This window comes from Narcine bancroftii, chromosome 2, assembly GCF_036971445.1.
Source record: "Narcine bancroftii isolate sNarBan1 chromosome 2, sNarBan1.hap1, whole genome shotgun sequence".
In the NCBI taxonomy this organism is placed as follows: Eukaryota; Metazoa; Chordata; class Chondrichthyes; order Torpediniformes; family Narcinidae; genus Narcine; species Narcine bancroftii.
This window is the reverse complement of record NC_091470.1, coordinates 246,218,462-246,240,411: the sequence shown is the minus strand read 5'-3', so window position 1 is coordinate 246,240,411 and position 21,950 is coordinate 246,218,462. Positions and strand designations below refer to the sequence as shown.

The following is a 21,950-nucleotide window of genomic DNA, read 5'->3' as shown; positions in this document are numbered from 1 at the left end:
TTTGGTGACATTATTGTTGACAAGGTTGTTGGTGCACCATTCAGCCAGAATCAGAATTCATATTCATGAAATTTGGTGTTTTGTGGCAGCAAATAGAGAAAATGTTCATATTATAAACCATCTTACAACAATAAATATTAAAAAAATATAGTGCACCAAAAATAGGCAGTGTAGCCGCGCTATGGCAGCACTACAACTCCCAGGAGGCATCGATTTGGCCATGTGGCGTCAGTGTGTGTCGAGAGCGTGATTTTGGCTTTTAAAAGATTGAGTAGGTGATGAAGAGTAAATCTATTTGATTCAGTCTAATAACGCCTTGTGTCGTTATTTCGTTGTGGTCACAATGGGTGATCCCGATGAGTCCAAAAACATTTTTTGGACAAACATGAACTCTGCAGCTGTTGCCTTTCTGGACTGCTGAGCCTGAACTGTGGTTCCAACAGGCTGAAGCATAATTTCACCTATGCAAAGTCAAATTGGACACCACTCATTATTACCATCTTGTCAGTGCCCTAGACCAGGCTATTGCTAAGAGGTTCGGCGGCTTCCTACGGGATCCACCACGTACCAGCAAGTATGACGCTTTAAAAGTACTTTTATTATCTGTATATGGTATGTACTGTAGGGAATGGGCAGCCAAACTACTATATTTCGATGGGTTGGGAGACCACGCCCCTTCAGAACTAATGGATAAAATGGTGTTCCTACCAGCTATTCTATGGCTGGCTAAAAAAGCACAACGAGGAAAGACAAGTCTGTACAACCAATCCCTCCGATATTGACCCCATGTCATACTCTAGTGCGATTAGTGCATCGCTCCCTGCAAGCAGGCAACACCCCAAGATAAGCAAGCAGCCTGTGGAGACCTCAAGTTGGTGTTATTACCACAGGCTTGGATGAGTAAATGCCAACAAGTGCCTTGCACTCTACCTGTTTGCGGAAAATGCCCAGGTCAACCGCCATTAAGGGCTGTGGCATTTGGCAAGAAGCATGCATGCCTACTGTATGTATGGGACCAGTTGTTGTGGTGGACATGGGTTCAGAAGTTGGTGTATTTGCACCCACCAGTTTTGACACGCCATCCTACCCTGGACTTGCAACTACGAACAGTTATCAATTCCAACATTCTGACCGTTGACACCAGGAAGATGATTGTCAAGTTCAAGAATCATCTCTACTCTTCACCGTAGCAGCAGTATCCTGACCTTTGCTTGGTGCAGATTTTCTTCAAGCTCATTCATTCCTCTTATTATGAGGCAGCTCAATTTAAATTTATTAGTTCTTTAATGGATTTGGAACGGTCCCCTAGTTGGGCTAAAATTGAGATGGCGTATATTTTTGAATTTGAAATATATCAATTTTTGTTTCGGTGGAATTTAAATTTATTTCAACAATGTAATGTGCCTATACTAAAGCATTTAATGAAGTTATGGATGAGAAAAAATAGAACAATAGGTTCTAAGGGTAAATTATTGACATTAACCATGATATAATAATCAACTTATTCCTTTTTCAATGCATATTCAATGTTTATTACATTGGAAATCTAAAGGTAGAAAAAAAACTGGGGGATTGTTTTAAAGAGCGTAAATTTTTATCCTTTAATCCAATGAGGGAAGATTTTGGTATTAATGAGAATTCTTTATTTGTTTATTATCAACTTCGATCTTTAGTAAAACAAGTGTTTGGTAAAGATATTATCTAAATTTGAATCTTTTCTTGTGACTGTACCAAAGAAGGGATATATTTCATTGATGTACCAAATACTACAGGAGAGTATGGAAAAAAAGATATGGGATAGATCTAAGATTAAATGGGAAAAGGATATTAATTTTATTTTTTCAGAGGATGTTAGATATTTATCATGATAGTGTTACTAGATTGATAAATGTTCATTGGTTAATTATAATTTTTTACTTCAATTGTATTTAACACCCGAAAAGTTAAAAAATATATGGTTTTAGTGAATCAGACTCTTGTTTTAGATGTGGTAATTCAGTTGGAATTTTTTTTCATGCTGTTTGGTTATGTGTACATATACAATCTTTTTGGAAAGCAATTCAATTGTTTTTGAAACATTTGTATAAGATTAAAATACTTTTAGACACGACAGTATTTTTGTTGGGTAAGTTGAAGCCTTTGAAAGATTTGGGATTAGATAAATTTCAGATTGCTTTTGTATATTTAGCTTTATCTTTAGCAAAAAAATGTATAGCAAGTACATGGAAAAATGCTAATGTGATTGATATTAATAGATGGCAGAATGAGATGAAAACTTGTTTGGCAATGGAAAAAAAAACATATGTTTTACATGATAATTATTCTTTTTTTCTTAATAAGTGGTCTTTATATTCAGAATGTTTACATTTAAATTTACTTTGATTAGATTTTAGTAAATATTTTTTAGTCTATATCTTAGTTTTTGTTCTTTTTGGCTCTCTTAAAGAGAACTGGCTGACTAATCTTTTTTTTCTTTTTTATATAATTTTTTTTCACAATATGTACTTTTTCTACTATATGTAATAATCTTGTTGAATGAATAAATAAAGTTGTGGAAAAAAATATTTAATGTAGCATACCAATAGTTAGTCAGAAGCCAAGCTAATGCTACTCCTGCTTGCGCTCGGCTTTGTTGAAACAAGAATTCAAAGAGAGAATGGGATGGAGATTTGAAATGCCATATAACTGGACGTGCAGATTCAACCTTGCAGACTGAAAATAAATGCCTGTGAACAAGTTTAAAAAAAAGCTCATTCATTCCTCATCGACTTAAAAGGGCATCGGCTAATAGAGGGAACTACTTTTAAGACTGTTCCTCTGGCAGATGCATACCCCTGCTCTGCGCCTTCAAACATTAGGTAAACTAGTAGACGAATTCTCCAAGCTGTTGGAAGATTTCCCTGAGATTACTACTCTACAATTTTCTGCCTTCACTGCAAAGCACAGTGTTATTCATCAGATTTGGGCTCTCCTATCCATGCTAAAGTGTACCACTTTCCTCCAGAGAAGCTGTTCTTCGCTAAAAAAGAGTTTGCCAAGATGGAGGAACTAGGCATAGTTAGTGGGTCCGATAGTCCCTGGGCATTCTCATTATATATGGCCCCAAAACACAATGGAGATTGGCGACCATGTAGAGATTACAGGTGGCTTAACGACACCACTTTCCCAGATCATTATCCAACGCCTCATATTCAGGATTTCTCGGATAATTTGCTTGGAGTAAAGATCTTTTCCAAAATAGACTTGGAGCGTGCCATCACCAAGTACCGATAGAGCTAGAAGACATTCCAAAAACAGCAATAATTACCTTGCTTGGGTTGTTCAAATTTTAATGATTGCCATTCAGATTAAAGGATGACCAATGTTTTAATTTACCTGACCACATTCTAGTGGCCAGTGGGACTAAGGAAGAATATTTGGAACATCTTCGTACACTTTCTATTCATCTTCAAAAGGTTGGACTGACCATCAATTCAGATAAATGTATTTTTGGACAAGAAATGATTGATTTCTTGGGACATAAGATTGCTCAGGAAGGCATAACTCCACTGCTATCCAAAGTTTAAGGCCATTACCAAGTACTCAAGACCTGCTATGGTTAAAAGCCTGCAGGAATTCTTGGGAATGGTCAATTTTTACTGTCGGTTTCTTCCAGGAGTAGCTCGTATCATGAAGTCTCTTTTCGATTTACTGTCCAGAATTGCCAGAACCATCCATTAGACTGAAGAGGGAAGCAATTCCTTCTTGAAGAAGAAAGATTAGCTAACTCATGCCACTATGCTCAGCTCCCCAGTTTTAAATGCAGCCACTGCCCTTTCTACAGACACTTCCAGTATGGCTGTAGGAGGTGCACTTCATAAACATGTCAACAGACAATGGAAACCATTAGCATTCTTCAGCCGCCATCTTTGTGATGCAGAGAAGAAATACAGTGCTCTTGATAATGACCTTTTGGCCATTTAATTGTCTATTCGACATTTGCATTTTCCAAGGTTGCAGAGCCCTGCTCAGCCTGACAACAACAGCAATTATCATTCATTTCAGAATTCTCCACAAAAATACTACCTATTTCTGGAAAAGACAATGTAGTAGCTGATAGACTTTGCCGCTCTGCTCCACTCACGGTTTTGTCTGTAGATCAAGGTATTCCCTACAGCTTTGACTGCAGCTGAAGAACATGACCATGAGTTTAATGCTTATTGGACTGCAATCGCAAGCCTGCAATTGAAAGATGTCCAGTATGGAGTTAATAGCAAACTACTCCTCTGTGATATATCAAAGGGACACCCACGCCCAGTAGTTCCATCATCATCATAGAAAAGTCAAGTATTTGACTCTGTGCATGGTCTCTCACATCTATCGATTAGATCAACTGTTCTTAAGGTTTTGGACAGGTTTGTGTGGCATAGTCTTAAAAAAGACGTTACACAAATGGTGAGGTCCTGCAGTGTCTGCCAAAAAGCAACGGTTCAGCAGCATACTCGGGCATCACTGCAGTCCTTCCCAGCCGTTACTCGATGTTTTGCTCATGTCCAGGTGGACATCATTGGTCCCCTTCCTGTTTCAAGAGGATACCATTATCTTTTTATAGTAATAGACAGGTTTATACGGTGGGTACGACAGACACTTGTGTTCAGGCATTCCTCAGTTCCTGGATGTCTTGTTTTGGTTTACTGGTGCATGTTACTTATGGTAGTCATTGTCTCGCTTGCACAGTACAACAATTTATGACATGAATGCCTATTATCCCCAGACCCCACTGGAATGGTGAAAAGATTTCATCGACATCTCATCAGCCTTGATGGCTTGGTTAGAGGGCCTGAATTTGGCTGATGAGCTGCCCTGGGTATTACTGGGCATCAGAACAACTTCAAAGGAGGACTTCCATGCTTCATCTGCGGAACTCGTGTATGGCGCACTATTGGTGGTTCCAGGGGAGTTTGTCCCCTACTATTCCAACTCCAGCGATGATCCTATTGATCTTGACTGTATGAAAATTGACCCCTTTTTCACCATCATCACAGAGAGAACACTCTTCTTTTGTGCCTGAAGACCTCATAAACTACAAATATGTCTTCGTCCAAAGGAGAACACTTGGTTGACCTTTATAGATGCTCTATGAAGGACCTTATAGGATACTCAGACAAAGTAGGCTGATGTGTATTTTGGACATTGGAGAGAAGGCACAGTCTTATTATTGACAAGCTTAAACCAGCTCATGTGGACAAGTCTTCCCCACTGCAGCAGCCAACAATCCATTACAGAGGTCAACAACCTAAAAGACAGACAAACCTTGCTGCCAGTTCTGGGAGGTACTGTGCAATGGTGGCACTACATCTCCCAGGAGGCATCAAACTGGTCATGTGACATTAGTGCATGACAACTTCAGCATGTGTTGTGCGTGTGATTCCGGCTTTTAAAAAGTTGCACAGGTGATGAAGAGTAAATCTGTTTGATTCACTCTAGAACCGCCTTATATAGTTATTTCATCGTGTCCACTGCTATACCAGTGGCCACTGCAGTGTTTTTGGTTCATTGATTATTTAGGAATCTGATTGCAGCAGAGGAGAAGCTGTCCTTGTGCTGCTGAGTGATCATCTTTAGGCTCCTGTACCTTTTTCTTCAATGGTAGCAGAGTGAAGAGGGCATGGCCTGAATGGTGGGGGTCTTTGAGGATAGAGGCTTATTTTTTAAGATCCTGCCTTATGGAGATGTCCTCGATGGAATGAAGTCTAGTGCCTGTGATGTCGCAGGCTGAGTTAACAACCTTCTGGAGTTTTTTCTTGTCCTGAGATTTTCCACCTCCATACCAGATGGTGATGTCACCATCAAAGTTTTCAATCTCCTTCCTGTATGCCGACTCATCACCTTTCTTTATGCAACTCATTATTGTCAGCAAATTTGTAGAAGGTATTATTGTACCGAGCCACCCAGTCATAGGTGTAAAGTGAGTAGAGCATGTGGTTAAGAATGCAGTTATGTAGTGCTTTGGTACTGATTGTGAGCTGCAGGTGAGGAAATCCATGATCCAATTACACAGTCCCTGGTCTTGGAGTTTGCTGATCAGTTTTGAGGGAATGATGGTGTTAAATGCTGAATTGTAGTCAATAAAGAGCATCCTGATGAATGTTGTATGCTGTGTGCATGGTGAAAAGGGTCCTCGATGATTTTGCGCACCCTCCTTAGACAGTGATCCCAGTAGATCATGTCACTGGGGGAAGGGGGGGTGGAAAGGAGTCTCCAGTGATCCACTCTGACACTCTTAAGGACCTATGGATTGAACTCTGATCTATTTTTATGCAACATCCGTGCATCCAGCATGGACGCTCTTAATAGAGCTCCTGTAGAAGGTTGATGTAATGGTGGCCTCTGGCTTTTCCTACTCCAGTCTTTTTTGAAAGTGCAGTTGCTGTTGCGCTTTTCTGACGGAGAAGAGATGTGTGTACATGATAGGTCACTAGAACTTGGTTCTCTCCACTGCAGACTAAGAGTATGTGTCGTCAAGGGTGATCGTTCCCAGTCCTCCTGAAGTCCATGGTTATTTCCTTGGGCTTATCCACATTGAGACAATGGTTGTTACCATTGGAATTTCCACCTCTTTTTTTGTAGTGTGACCCATTGTTGTTGCTGAAGGGACTAACTACTGTTGTGTGATCTGCAAACTTATGACCCTGTTGGAGCTGGATCTGGTGATGCAAATATGGGTCAGTATTGTGAACAGGAGCGAGCTGAGCACATAACCCTGAGGTGCACCAGTGTTCAATGTGACAATATTAGGCGTTCTGCTATCGACCTGGACAGACTGCGGTCCTTGGTTTTTTTTAGGAAGTCCAGAATCCAGTTACAGAGAAGGGTGTTGAGAACCAAAGGTGACAAAAGGAAACCATTAAATTATTGCACATGGATTGCAAAGGATAGCAGAACTAAATTCAGAATTTTTTTAATAATAAATTGGATAGCCTAACATAGGAGTCAACCCTATCAAAAATGAGTAAGCAGTGGAGATGTTGAAAGAGGAGACCATACTTGAGCAGCTTTCTTGAAATCATTGGGAAATAATTTTCATGATCTCCTACTTTGTTCTTGATCAATCCCTGATGAAAAGGAAAATAATTATAATTTGTGCCCCATGAAAATTTGAACTCTGTTGCAAGTGAATAAAGTTGTTTTCTGTCACTCGAAAAACATGTAAAATAACCATACATCTCATGATTATAGACCCAACATATTGAATTTTTTCCGTAAGCAGGGCATGCAATTGATTTTTTTCATTCTCTTGGCTATCACAGATTACACGGTTGAAATCATAAATTTTTAATTGCTCCTTTCAGAACACAATGAATGGGCAATGTCAAATCTACTTACCAATGAAAAGAAAGAAGGGGTGACTTGAAAGTTTTGAAAGCTGTGATGTGTTACCACATAAGGAAAATCTTTGGTTACCAGAATTAAAGTCGAGAATTGAGAACAAATTTTATTTTTTATCCAGAATGATACACATATTATACATTACGGATTAGTGGAGGCAAATACTTCAGATGCATTTTAGAAAAATTTTCATCAGTATATAAAGAGAAGTGTCGCATTTCATAGTGTTAGCTGAAGAAGAGTGTTGGGGGGGGGGGGTAGGAGTGCAAACTTGATTGGAGCACGAAAGCTGAGATGAACTGGCTGAACTAAATTGCATTTGTCTCTCATATTTATTCTAATTTTATGATCCTGGATCAAATTACAACTTGATATCTCAACCAGGTTGTTGCTTTTAAGTTGTTATTAACATACTTTGCCACTTCTTGAGACAAGAGTTGTGCAGCACATAAATAGGTTCTTCAGCCTATCATGTTCATAATGACCTTTTTGCTCATCTCCACGAATTCCATCTGCTCACTTTAGGACTGTACTCTTATCTGCCTTCATATTAATGTGTCTATCTAAATGCCTGTGAAACATAGTAATTACATCTGATTCGACTACCTTCTCTGGCAGCATGTTCCAGATATTAATCACCTTCTGTGGGGAAAAAAAATATCATTACAATCCCTTTAAACTCCTTATCAACCCATGCCCTCTTGTTTTTGATATCTCTATCATAGGAAAAATATTTTGATGAACTACCGTAAACATTCGAGTATAATGCAAAAAATTTTGTACCGAAATTCAAGCTCAAAGTAAGGAGGGGTTGCATTATACACAGGAGTAAAATTTTTTAAAAATTCTGCCATTTTAAATGATAAGATTATCAGCAGCCACCTACATTGATGGCGGCCCAACTGGGGGGGGCAGGGGAGAGCTGGCAGCGCAACTCGGGCAGGCAGAGAGATGCCAGCGTGAATCAGGCGGGCGAGGGAGGGGAAAGTTGCCAGTGCGACTCAGGCTGGGAGAGAGACGCCAGCGCGAATCAGGTGGGTGAGGGGGGGGGGAGAGACGTCAGCGCAACTCGAGCGGGCGAGGGGAGGGGGTCATATTATACACGGGGGTAAAATTTTCCCCCCTCTTTCCCCTCAAAATGGCAGGGTCGTATTATACACGAAACCCATTATATATGAATATTTACGGTAAACTCTGCATTCCACTCATAACCTTGTCTACATCTATCAGGTCATTCCTCAGCCTTTTTTGATCCAGGAAAACAAATTCAACTTTTCCAATCACAGTCCTCCACTTTCCCAGTTAACATTACCCAGTCCATGCAACGCCTTGGTGAAAGTCTAGTGCAATTGCATCCATCAGAACTACACACTATATGCCAAGTGTGGCCTTACCATAGTTTTGTAAGTTGCAACAGAAGATTTAAACATTATAACAGGCCATTCAACCCATCAGTGAGTTGATAAGTGAGCATCCATCTGTGTCAATCCCAACCTTCCAGCAATTTACCCAGAGACAATTCAAGACCTCATCTAGACACTTAAATGCTGTTGGCTACTCTGCTTTCATGACTCTTACAGTATATTTCAGGTACTCACCATTCAGAGTGAAGAAGGTTCCCCTCAGATCCCTTCCTGTCCACCTGTGTTGTGATTTCCAGGGAACAATGGGCCTGGACCTCTATGTGTCTGTTCATCCGCATTCCTTTGTGCCCTGCCATTAATACTGGATATAACCAACTTTTATTTTATTTTTCAGAATGCATCTCCTTGCATTTGTCTGATTTAAATTTTATCTGCCAAGACTGTGCCCAACTTTTCAAATGATCCATATCGAGCTCTTCCTTGCTATTCCTAAGGTTACCAATTTTCATGTCATCTGAAAACTTAGAAATCATATCTCCTGCAATCTCTGCTATATCTTACAAACAGCAAAGATTGAGCACCAATCCCCAAGATATACTACTTGTCACAGACTTCCAATCAGAAAAAAACATGCTTCCACCATTACTCTTTGCCTCCTTTCCCTAAACTAGTTTTGGATCTAATTAGTCATCCTTCCTTGGATTATATGAGGTTAGAATCCTCAAGGTATTCACTTCATTCCAGTTGCCTGTCTCTTTCATGCTTTTTCCCTGATCAAACCTACAAAATCCTTTGGTATTCAAAGTTCAATTATCTTCAGCAGCCAAGTTTATCAATATTAATGAGTTAAAATTGTGTATGCTGTGTAAAATGTATGTACACAGCCTGGGCTAATGTTGAGAGTGCTTTTCCAACAAAGATCCTGCATTATGAAACCTGGCAACACTCTGGACATATGTAAAAGATCTCAAGGAGATTTTTAAGAGAAATAGAGCTGTTGCACTTTGCTGGCAAATATTTAGCAAGCATGCAGTATTAGTAAATCTAACTTCTGGTCATCTTTCCCATTTCTGTTTGTGGAACTTGGCTGTGTGTAAATTATTTCCACATTTTCCTTTGTTGGAATAATGTTCATTCAACTCAGAATTAAGTCACAAGCTCTCAAAAAACTTTGGACCGCGGGTCTTGAAATGCTCAACATAAATAGAAATTCTTTCCTTTCCAATTTTTGTAGAAATTGGGGTTTCTACCATTACTGAAATGTTGCAGTATACATAGAACCCCCAATATAAGATCTCTGTGGCAAAATGAATTAGGTCATCTGAATGTTGCTGGCATTCCTACTCCCAGGGTTTAGCTGTTCCTAAGCTATGTCACCTCTATCTTTATCCAGGAACTTGCAGTGTGTTTTATTCAATCTGCATTGGAAACCAGCTGTTCCAACACCAGTTTCAAAATTTCCACAATTAATATTTCCCTGAGCTGCAAAGGAAGAACAAGTGGCAGGTTGTATATACCAGAAAAAAAAATAGACTGATTGTGAAAAACCTGAGGGAATTTAAGATGTGAATGTATGAGAAAAGATTTGCTGGAAATATAAATGAAAATATAAAAGTTTTCCATCAATATAAAAACAGTTCAAGGGATAATATACAGAGGAGTGGAGTATGTCGATTGAAAAAAAATGGAGCTGGATGTGAAAGGTTCTTTTAAGATCTTAAATAAGTTCCATCCATCTGTCTACACCAGGGAAGACAGTGCTTCTAAAATAACCATGGAGGAAACACTGGTTATATTAAAATTAATTGCAGAAGAGTTTTATAAAGTTGGTTGATATTAAAATAAATGTCTCATGAGGTCCAAATGGAGTACATGTCAGGATTCTGGGAGAAATTCTGGGGAGCACTGGCAGTCATTTACCAATGCACTTTGGATATAGGGGTGTTGCCAGAAGATGAGATTAGAAAAGAGAATACTTAATAGTTCAAAAGAGGGAGGAGGGATAACTTTAGGGTTGTCAATTTACCTTGGAAAGCTTCTAGTGGCATCATTCCAATACCGGTTTAGTTTACCACAGAAAATGGATTAATGAAGGTTCGTTAAATTATGCAACCAATTTGAATGACTTTTGTGATGAAATAGCAATAAGAGTTGATGAGGGCAATGCAGTTAATGTAATGTAGATGGATTTCCAGAAATATTTTAATGAGGTGCACATGGCAAAAAAAAGGGACACGGACAGAATGGACAAGAAGTTGATTAAGTAACAGAATGCTTCAGGACCAGAGTTGTTGATGAAGCATCCATCCATATAACTAGCGTAAACTGGCTTCATGAGCATATTTACTTTAAATCTTTGGAATGCGCATCAATTATTTTGTCACAAACTTATTTTTTCTTCTCCAGATTTGATATATTCCTGAATTTTTTTTAATATCTAAATGATTATTTGTGAGCAAAAACTACTGATGCATATTGTTGAGGCCTCCTTGATGATTGGATAATTGAAACATTACATTTTACAAATTAATGTTATGCAGAAGATCAGTATATGTTTTTCTAAAATCACTGATTCATGCATAAAAAAGATTGTTCTAAAAAGTCATCACACAATCTATATTTTTTCCCCATACCAAGAAGACCACATCATGAGTATCAAATGCTATGTAGTCAACTGGAAGACACAAATTAATTGCTTTTTCATCTGGAAAGAATATTTTCATCCAATTCACTTATAAGAGAGGAGGTCGATTTATTCTGACATGTATACCAGTGTATACAAGTCTTTCCCTTCACTGCTTCCATATCCTGCTTTCACTTTGACCTTTATATTCTGTCAAAATCCGGGCCGAGCTTAAAGAACAAATGGCACATTACAGCCTTATGGATGGAAAATTGATTTCAGTTGCTTCATCTAATTCAGCATAGCTCCCTTGTATTTCACATTTCCAACATTTGCTGTTCTTTTGGTAATATAGGATCTTCTCTTCTTTACACCTCACTTTGACCTACCTTTTGATATGACTAGTTTTTCATCACCTTCTTTCATCCAACTATACCACCAATTGTATCAGTCGAACCCTACTAACCTCCTACCTTATCATCGACCTTCCATTTGGTTTTCACAACCCTCCCCATACCTTTTCTGAGTTTGTTTTATCTTTAACTTTTTTCTGGTTCTTGTCCTCAAATGTTTTGATGAAGGATTCTGCTTCAGAAATGCCAACAATACTTTTGCTCTCACTAATGCCATTTGACCCGCTGATTTCCTCCTGCAGACTGTTTTTGAATCTAAAATATTTGCTCTTTTTAAAAAAAATCTCCACAGATGTTCTTAACCTGCGAGTATTTCTGTTTTATTTCATATTTCTGGTGTCTTAATTTTGAATTCTCCATTTCCTTTTATTTAAAAATATATATAATCCTTTGTGTATTCCCAAGTTTTGTTTTGAAAGCTAAATTTCCATCAGATCCAATTCTACCATGTTGTCAGACAATGGATTCTAAATCCTAAAGTAAGGCATTAATTCCTCTTTTGCGAATCACCATCAGCTATGGTTTGAAACTTGTAATTGAAAGTCTTCATAATTATTCTTTTTGTCATTTGTTACATTCTTATCTCAACCACAATCCTCAGCCAAAGTACTGCAGATTCTGAAAATCCGAAATAAAACATTAAATGATTTTTTTAAAACTACTCAGTGGATGAGTCAGTGTCTTTGCAAATTTCAAGTCATGGATTTTTCATCACAACAGTTCCAGACGATTGAGTATTTCATTCATTTTCTGTTTTATTTCTGGAGTCCCATTGATTGTAATTGCCTTCACGGATGTGTTTCAAGTTAAAATATAGATTGTGAGCTACACTGAGACAAATTCATTTTGCAAGTTGGCTTGGAAGGAGTAAATAATTTGTATTTCATGAACTACATAGTGATATAAATGAGACCAGAGCCAAAATAAAAGCACAATGCTGGAGAAACACAGCAAGTCACACAGCATCATTTATATTTGAAAGATAAAAAATATATCACTGATATTTCAGGCCTGAGCCCTTTATCAAGGTATGGTCAATATGTAAGCAGGAATCTGAATCATGTGGTGGGGGGAGGGGCATTGGAGGAGTACATGTCCACAGGCCCAAGATCATAGGTGGATATGGGAGAGAGGGCACAAGAGGAAGGGTGTTGTGAGAACCAAGGGGAGGAGAGAAAGTGGGGGCCTGGGAAAGTCAGAGTGGGGAGGAGGGGTTGAGGACTGGGGAGGCCAGAAGGGGGAAGCGGCAGGCAGGAGAGGCCAGAGGAAAGTTGGGGGGTTAGGATCCAAGGGCCAGGGGGATGGCTTCCCCCCCTTCCGGCTGGCTCCCCTTCCGGCTGGCTCCCCTTCCGGCTGGCTCCCCTTCCGGCTGGCTCCCCTTCCGGCTGGCTCCCCTTCCGGCTGGCTCCCCTTCCGGCTGGCTCCCCTTCCGGCTGGCTCCCCTTCCGGCTGGCTCCCCTTCCGGCTGGCTCCCCTTCCGGCTGGCTCCCCTTCCGGCTGGCTCCCCTTCCGGCTGGCTCCCCTTCCGGCTTGGCTCCCCTTCCGGCTGGCTCCCCTTCCGGCTGGCTCCCCTTCCGGCTGGCTCCCCTTCCGGCTGGCTCCCCTTCCTGCTGGCTCCCCTTCCTGCTGGCTCCCCTTCCTGCTGGCTCCTCTTCCTGCTGGCTCCTCCTCCTGCTGGCTCCTCTTCCTGCTGGCTCCCCTTCCTGCTGGCTCCCCTTCCTGCTGGCTTCCCCTTCCTGCTGGCTCCCCCATCTTATTCAGTGCCTGTCTACATATTGATCATATCTTGATGAAGGGCTCAGGCTCAAAATATCAATTGTGCATCTTTATCTTTACAAATGAAGTATTGCTGCATGACCTGCTGGGTTTCTCCAGCATTGTATTTTTAGTACAATCACAGCATCTGCAGACTTTTGTGTTTCACACCAAAATATATAATTTGCCTCTGGTTTTCTTTGAGAAATTATGTTTTACTATGTACATACAGAATACAAAGAGATCTGTCAGCTGCAATTCAAGTTTGATTGTCTAATACGAAAATTAAAATTGGAATTCACTCTCCTTTCACAATTGATTTCGGCAAGGATTGCCCAAGTGTTTTTTTTTGCATTAAAGTGCAACAATATATTTATTTCATGTTACAGAAATAATTTTAATCCAAATTGTATTCAGTACCTTGTAAATTATTTTAAGTGATAGCAAGAATATTAGTAAATACGAGACTGATTGTGAAAAGAAATGACCTTCCTTTTTTTAAATTTAGGGACATCAAAAGATGGAGCACTGGATGAAGATGATTTCACAAGGGCATTTAACGATGTGCCTACTGTGCAGGTATCTGATTAAATTTTTATTAGAATAATTAATGAAAATCATCATACCAGGTAACATGATTCAGGTCAGTATTTTGTGTTTGGAAAATGTATTATCGATATGGGCAACAGACGTGAAAAAAAGTTACATATTTGATGGCATCTAAGACCCATTGGCATATAATTACCCCCCTCCTCCCCATTTTAGTGAGAGATTTTAGTAAAAAATTGTTATAGTATATTTACAGGTAAGTTGGTGAATGGGTTTCTCCTGCAAGGGCCCTTGTAGATAACACGCATGTGTGTGCCTTCACTCACCTCGATTGAAACTCTCCAGCCTTGCATGGCTGAGCTCTGAAGCCTCTTCGCACAAGAGCAATAGCAGCAACCGTCTTCCTGTCTGTCACATGCCAAGGATCAGGCTGCTTCAACCCCCACCCCCACCTCCAGGCACACCAGGAACCACAGTCACGCAAGGGTGGGAGGGAGAGAAGCCAGTCACCAAGGCAGTAATCAGGGCACACCGTCACGGGGAGCAGATGATCAATCGCTTGCTTTGAGGGGAGCGCAGGGCCTTGGTGATCAGGCTCCATGCTGAACCTTTGTTTGTCAAGCACAGCACACTCTCCCCAGCAAACATACTGGGATGCAGGGGTAGGTGGCAGTGAGCAAGCAGCCTGTTGATAGGGCACTTTTTCTTATTCCACTTATTCTGAAGTGGAGACAAACGAAAGGCTTAAAATGCTGGAATCTGAAGCAAAAATATGATCTGCTGGAGGAACTCAGCAGGTCAGGCAGCATGAGTGGGGAGAAAAGAAGGGTCGATGTTCTGGATCAGAGCAGTTCACCTTTTTATCCCACTGGTGCTGCTCAACCAACTGACCTTACTCCAGCAGATAGTTTTCGATTCATAAATCCTGGTGATTCAGCATCCCACTGAGAGGAGATGTTCCCTACCCTTCCCTGATAGGCACCAGGTGCAATGGAAAATGTTTTACAATACTATATAGCATATAAAATAAAACTAAAGTGTTGAGATATAAAAAGGAAATCAATCCAGTAGTCTAGAAAATCTGTCAGAAAAACACCAAAGTTCCAGGGATGCTGTTACTCCAATTATTTATTTTAGTTTGGTTCAGTACTTCATTCTCTGTACCACCAAATAAACAGAGTGAATAACATGATGAAGGTTTCTTGATCTAAAATGTCCACTGCACAAATTATTCTTCCCTGATCTGTTGAGCATTTTTGTTTTTGGCCACAGCATGTTGTTTGTTTTATTTTCTCTTCAATTGCTCTCATTCAAAGAATTCAAGAGACGTGCATCATGGAAATAGTCGATACACCTCACTGAGTCTATGCCAATCATTTACACCAACTATTCTCATTGGGGTCCTACAGACTCCCTGGGAGCCACAGGACATATAAGTAAAAGCCTTGTTTTCTTTAACATTAAACTTGTTACTCTCAATTAGTGGCAGTTGCTTGCCACGAACGACAGTTTATGTGCATTTTACTCAAATAAAACTTTCAATTTTTTTTAATATAAAGTTGTAACATCACTGTGGGAGCAACAAAAACCTCAGCAAGGAAAAAAAAACAGATTATTAAAAATAACCAATAAGAGAGGGGATAAAAGTATTAGTTTTAAAGATCTCCAAACTCTTTATGGCTGAAAAATGTAATATAGAAAATAAGTTGTGAAACAATTTTTAAAAACAAAATGACTTTTTTGTGAAAGGAAAATATTTTTCACGGGCTCTTGCACAGATAAATAACTTAATGTTACAATTTTTACATGTATGCATTAAGTATTTTTGAAGAAGGAGGGTATGTAGTGGATGTAATGAATCCATGAGGAGAAAAACAATTAATATATTCTTCCACATGAAGTTGATAGATATCATAATTGTGGCATTTTGCCTGCTTCCAATGCTGGATAGAAAATACACATCACAGTGATCAATTCTTTTGAGCTTTAGCCAATTGCTTATCGTGGTTTCGAGCTCCTTTGAAAGGCTTCATATTAATTGACTTTTGAAAATCAGAGAAATGAAAATTTGTTAATCATCTTAACGATTACTGATTTGTCAAAAAATAATGTTTTAATTTTGACATGAGTGGAGTAATTTCCAACTCTTACCCTCCCAATCATTTGCTTGACACATGTATTGAATGTCAGGTTTTTGATGCAGTGATCGCATCTTTTTCAGATTTTCTCCAATAGAGAACTTGAAGAAACATTGAACAAAATCAGAGAAATACTGTCTGATGATAAGCATGACTGGGATCAGCGAGCCAATGCTGTAAGTTGTGATGATGGTTGTGGAGGAGGATTTCATTGACATTTAATAATATTTTTTGCCCTCACACAGGAGTTGAAAAGCTGATATTTAGAGCTTCCTTCTGACTGGGATAAATTGGACCTTTTGAGATCATGTTGCAATGTTTCCACATGGTCATCAGGTTGCTTCTGATTTAATGTTAATCATTTGTACCTTTTCATGAAAATAATAATGTAGAAACTGGGTGATGCAGTGAAACACTGAAATTTTACTTCTACAGCTCTTCAGAATATAAGCGAAAACAATTGCATCTTGGGTAGATGTGTTCAGTTCGTCAAGGATTGGATATTTGATCATTCCAAAGCTAGAGCATAACTCATTTAGAACTATCTAGTCCAGAGGTGGCCAACCTTTTAATTTTTAATTTAGACATACAGCACAGTAACAGGCCATTTCGGCCCACGAATACATACCGGGGCAGCATGGACACGTGGACTGAAATGGCCTGTTACTGTGCTGTATGTCAAAATTAAAAAGGTTGGCCATCCCTTATCTAGTCTGACCTTTAACCTCCATACAGAAAAGTATTTTCTGTTTAACTAAACCCTTTACTTTGACTGAGTTCTTATTTCATTCACAATGTGCAGCTTTGAATGTTCTCAAGTAGTCCAGCAGCATCTTGAGGCAAAATGGTAACATGGCATGTTTTCTCATAAAACAAATGTTAGTGAAAGAAAAGAATTGATGTACACTTGCCCTTGGAGGATGTTTGTGAAAATTTGTTTTGACTGACAAAGGCACTCCACAAATGCAGAATAGTTGACTGCCATATAGCATACTTCCATGAAAACGACCAAACATTTCCTGTTGCCTGGAGACAGACAGGAGCCTTTAAATCCTAAAATCTGGAGATATACACACTCTGTTGGAGGAATTCAGCAGATCAAGCAGCAACAGTGAGAGAAAAAAAAACGTAACAGGAATAGGGATCCTCTTGTTTCACCTTTCACCTAACCAGCCTCCATATTCACCACATCATCCTCCGAAATTTCTGTGAGCTGCAACTCGACTCCACCACCAGACACTTAATCTTTCCCTTCCCATTTCATATTCTCACCATGATTCCTTTGTCAGCTCATCCCTTTCCACCCGCCTCTCCATGACCCCTGGTACTTTCCTTTGCAACTGCAGGAAGTGAACACTTGCTTTCAGACCTCCTCCCTCATTACTATTTAGAGACCAAAACAGCTCTTCAACTGGAGACAAAGTTTCACGTGCACCTTTTCTAACCTCATCTTCTGCATTCCAATGAAGCTTCCTCTGTGTTGGTGATGCCAAAATGTAGACCTGGGGTCCCTTTTGCAAAGATCAATGCTCTGTCTGCACTGGGTATTCTGAGCTCCTGGTTCCATGCATTTCAACACCACTTCCCATTCCATGCTAACCTGTCTGTCCTGGGCCTTCTCCATCTCCACTGCCAGAGTGAGCCCAATGTAAACTAGAGCAGCCCTGTCCCCGCGGAGGCCACAGCACAATTAAGGGCTGGCCACAAATTGAAATCCTTGATGTGGTGGCAGGTGGAGACATGGAAACTGAAAGGATTAAACATTTTTGGGGAAGGAAAGGATTTTGCTGCTGGGCTTTGCTGTATAGTTGCCAAGTCGCGGGAGATTCTTTTCAAGGTTGGCGACATTTGGGGACAGCTAAGAATGAAATGGATAACTGCAGAAAATTATCAGTGTTTTGAGAGTCTTCCTTACCTCATCATGATGGTGTTTTCCTGACATAGAACCAGCTTTGGCAATGAATTGCTTTCCATGTAGTTTTCCTCTTTTATACCATTGCCTTCAATTCCAGGAAATAAGCGTGCAGGCTGTAAAGCTTTGGTCCATATTACTTGAAACTGAAACATCACAGAAATTAGAAAAGGTCTTCTTGCATCCTGCAAGATAAGTGAATTGATTGCTCAACATCGCGAAGTCACTTATTTTGACTTCAGTGTTCTTAACAATATCTGACATCATGAACTTAAATGCCAAATAAACTATTTTTCCAGTTCTTGAAGAAATGATGAGATGGCAATGACATTGAAAAAGAATTAATTTCATTGCAATCCAAGAAATTCTTTTTACAATTCGATGAATCCACTCTGCAACGGAATGATGCTGTTCTCATGTCTTATGCCAGATTCTGGACTTGAAATAAGGTGGTGGAAGAGATGTTGTGCAGTCGAAGGATTAAAACAGATACTTAACCCTTATTAAGAGTCTGACTATTTTCCAAGAAGTTAAGAATTACATAAACGACAGCAGTATTCCATTCAAGAACATACAGTAGGTTCCTGTACAACTGATGGTGCCACTTCAGTGGTTGGACGATACATCATTGTTGTGTTGGGAAGAGTATCAGGTTCAGTGAGTTCACAGAGAGACGAGTCTAGACACAAGTGTAACAATCACACTTAACTTTAATTAACACATGGGAGCCAAAGTGGAGAACGTTAAACAGTGCACAATACAGACATACACCATGGACATCAGTTAGGCTCTGACAAGAGTAAACTTATTTTCGACCTTGCTCAAACACTACACACATTGTTTCACTTAAGCAACTATATAAATGTTGATTTTGGACATCAGTTTGACTCTGACAATGATAAACTTGTATTCAATCCCGCTCACGTACTATAAATTTGGACTCTTACTTATGCTCCCGGTTCCTTGATCGAAGGGGTGGGGAACATAGGAACATAGGAAGTAGGAAAAGGAGTAGACCACATGGCTGATCTAATTTATGACCTAACTCCACCTACCTGCCTTCTCCCCATATCCCCTAATTCCTCTATCATGTAAAAATTTATCTAACTGAATTTTAAATACGTTTAATGAGGCAGCCTCAACCACTTCCCTGGTTAGAGAATTCCAAACATTCACTACTCGCTGGGAAAAACTATTTTTCCTCATCTCTGTCCTAAATCTACTCCTCCGAATCTTGAGACTGTGTCTCTCGTTTTAGTTTACCCGGCCAGCTCAAAAAACCTTCCAACATCTATCCTATCCATACCCTTCATAATCCTATATGTTTCTATAAGATCTCCTCTCATTCTTCTGAACTCGAGCGAATACAATCCTAGACGATTTAATCTTGCATCATAAGTCAACCCTTTCATCCCAGGGATCAACCTAGTAAACCTCCTCTGGACCATCTCCAAAGCCAGTATATCCTTCCTCAAATATGGAGACCAGAACTGGACACAGTACTCCAGGTGCGGTCTCACCAGTACCTTATACAGATGCAACATTACCTCCTGAATTCAATTCCTCTAGCAATGAAGGCCAACATTCCATTTGCCTTCTTAATAACCTGCTGCACCTGCAACCTAACTTTTTGCGATTCATGCACAAGCACTCCCAAGTCCCACTGCACAACAGTATGCTGTAGTTTTTCACCCTTTAAATAATATTCAGTTCTTTTATTTTTCTTGCAAAGTGGATAACCTCACACTTACTAACATTGTACTCCATCTGCCAGACCTTTGCCCACTCATCCAGCTTAACTATATCCCTCTCCAGACTCTCCACATCCTCATTACAATTTGCTCTTCCACTCAATTTGGTGTCATCCACAAACTTGGCTACACCACATTTTGTCCCCTCCTCCAAGTCATCAATGTAAATGATGAACAGTTGTGGGCCTAACACTGACCCCTGCGGCACCCCTCTTACCACTCTCTGCCAACCTGAAAAACTCCCATTTATCCCGATTCTCTGCCTCCTGTCAGACAACCAATTTTTAATCCAGGCCAATATACTTCCCCAGATTCCACTTTCCTGTAACTTACTGAGAAGTCTCTTGTGCGGCACCTTATCAAACGCTTTCTGGAAATCCAAATATACAACATCAACCTGTTCTCCTCTATCTACCGCACCCATTATATCCTCAAAGAATCCTAACAAGTTTGTCAAACAAGATCTTCCCTTTCTAAAACCATGCTGCGTCTGCCTGATTGAACCCTTACGTTCTTCACTATTTCATCTTTAATGACGGCTTCAAGCATTTTTCTAACCACAGACGTCAAGCTAATTGGCCGATAATTTCCAGTCTTCTGCCTACATCCCTTCTTAAAAATTGGCGTGACATTTGCTGTCTTCCAGTCTGCCAGGACCTGCCCAGAATTCAAGGAATTTTGGTATATGACCACCAATGCATCAACTATAACTTCTGCCATTTCCTTCAGAACCCTTGGATGCATATCATCAGGACCAGGTGATTTGTCTGGCTTTAGTTCCATTAGTTTCTCCATCACTACTTCCTTTGTAACAACTATTTTATCAAGGCCCTTCCCAACATTCGCATCCTTAACTCCACTCTTGGGCATGCTGGACGTGTCTTCCACCGTGAAGACTGACACAAAATATTTGTTTAATGCCTCGGCCATTTCCTAATTTTTTGCTACCAGTTTTCCTTTCTCATCCTCCAAGGATCCTATGTTAACTCTGGCCACCCTCTTCCGTTTTATATATTTATAAATTTTTTTGCTTTCTGTTTTTATATTTTGTGCCAATTTACTTTCATAATCCTTTTTCCATTTCTTATTACCCGCTTTGTAACCCCTTGTTGTCTCTTAAAGTTTTCCCAATCTTCCAGTTTCCCACTGCTCTTTGCAGCTTTGTACACTTGCGCCTTCAATTTTATACTCTCCTTTATTTCCTTTGTTAACCACGGTTGATTTTTCCCTCTTTTGCTGTCCTTTTTCCTGACCGGAATATATTTTTGTTGAGCATTACAAAATATTTCTTTGAAAATCTTCCACTGTTCCTCAACTGTTTTATCAATTAGTCTGTGCTCCCAGTCCACTCTGCCCAATTCCTCCCTCATCCTATGGTAGTCATCCCTGTTTAAGCATAATATATTAGTTTTAGATCTAACTATTTCCCCTTCCATCTGAATGAGAAATTCAATAATATTATGATCGCTATTTCCCAGATGGTCTCTGACTATTACATCATTTACTCTACCAGCTCATAGCACAACACTAGATCCAGGAGAGTATTTTCTCTTGTGGGTTCCTTAACATGCTGCTCAAGAAAGTTATCGCGGGTGCATTCTATGAAGTCCTCTTCTAGACTCCCACGACCAACTTGATTTTCCCAATCTATATGGAAGTTAAAGTCCCCCATGACTACTGCCGTATCATTATTACATGCCTCACTTATCTCTCTATTTATTTCCTGTGCCACTAAACTATTGTTATTTGGTGGGCGATAAATAACACCCACCAATAATTTTTTCCCTTTGTTATTCTTTATCTCTACCCAAATGGACTCAACATTATGCTCTTTAGATCTTATATCATTCCTCACTACTGCCTGGAGCTCATCTTTGATTAAGAGTGCAACTCCACCTCCCTTACCATCCTGTCTATCTCTTTGCACCACCTGATACCCTTGAAAGTTTAATTCCCATTTATGGTCACCTTGTAGCCATGTTTCTGTGATGGCTACCAAATTATAGGCATGGGTACCGATTTGCACCTCAAGTTCACTAACTTTATTTCTAATACTGTGGGCATTCAGATAAAGTGC

At 39.8% G+C, this 21,950-nt stretch overlaps 1 protein-coding gene across 25 annotated transcripts in view; it reads left to right on the top strand.

Moving 5' to 3' along the window:
- LOC138755198 (CLIP-associating protein 2-like) overlaps nucleotides 1-21,950 on the top strand; it is a 378,019-nt gene that overhangs the window by 128,893 nt on the left and 227,176 nt on the right. For all 25 annotated transcript variants that reach the window (XM_069920727.1, XM_069920718.1, XM_069920728.1 and 22 more), the window contains 2 exons: nucleotides 14,032-14,102; nucleotides 16,294-16,386. In XM_069920727.1, coding sequence (XP_069776828.1) covers nucleotides 14,032-14,102; nucleotides 16,294-16,386 — 164 coding nt within the window. The remainder of the gene's footprint in view (nucleotides 1-14,031; nucleotides 14,103-16,293; nucleotides 16,387-21,950) is intronic.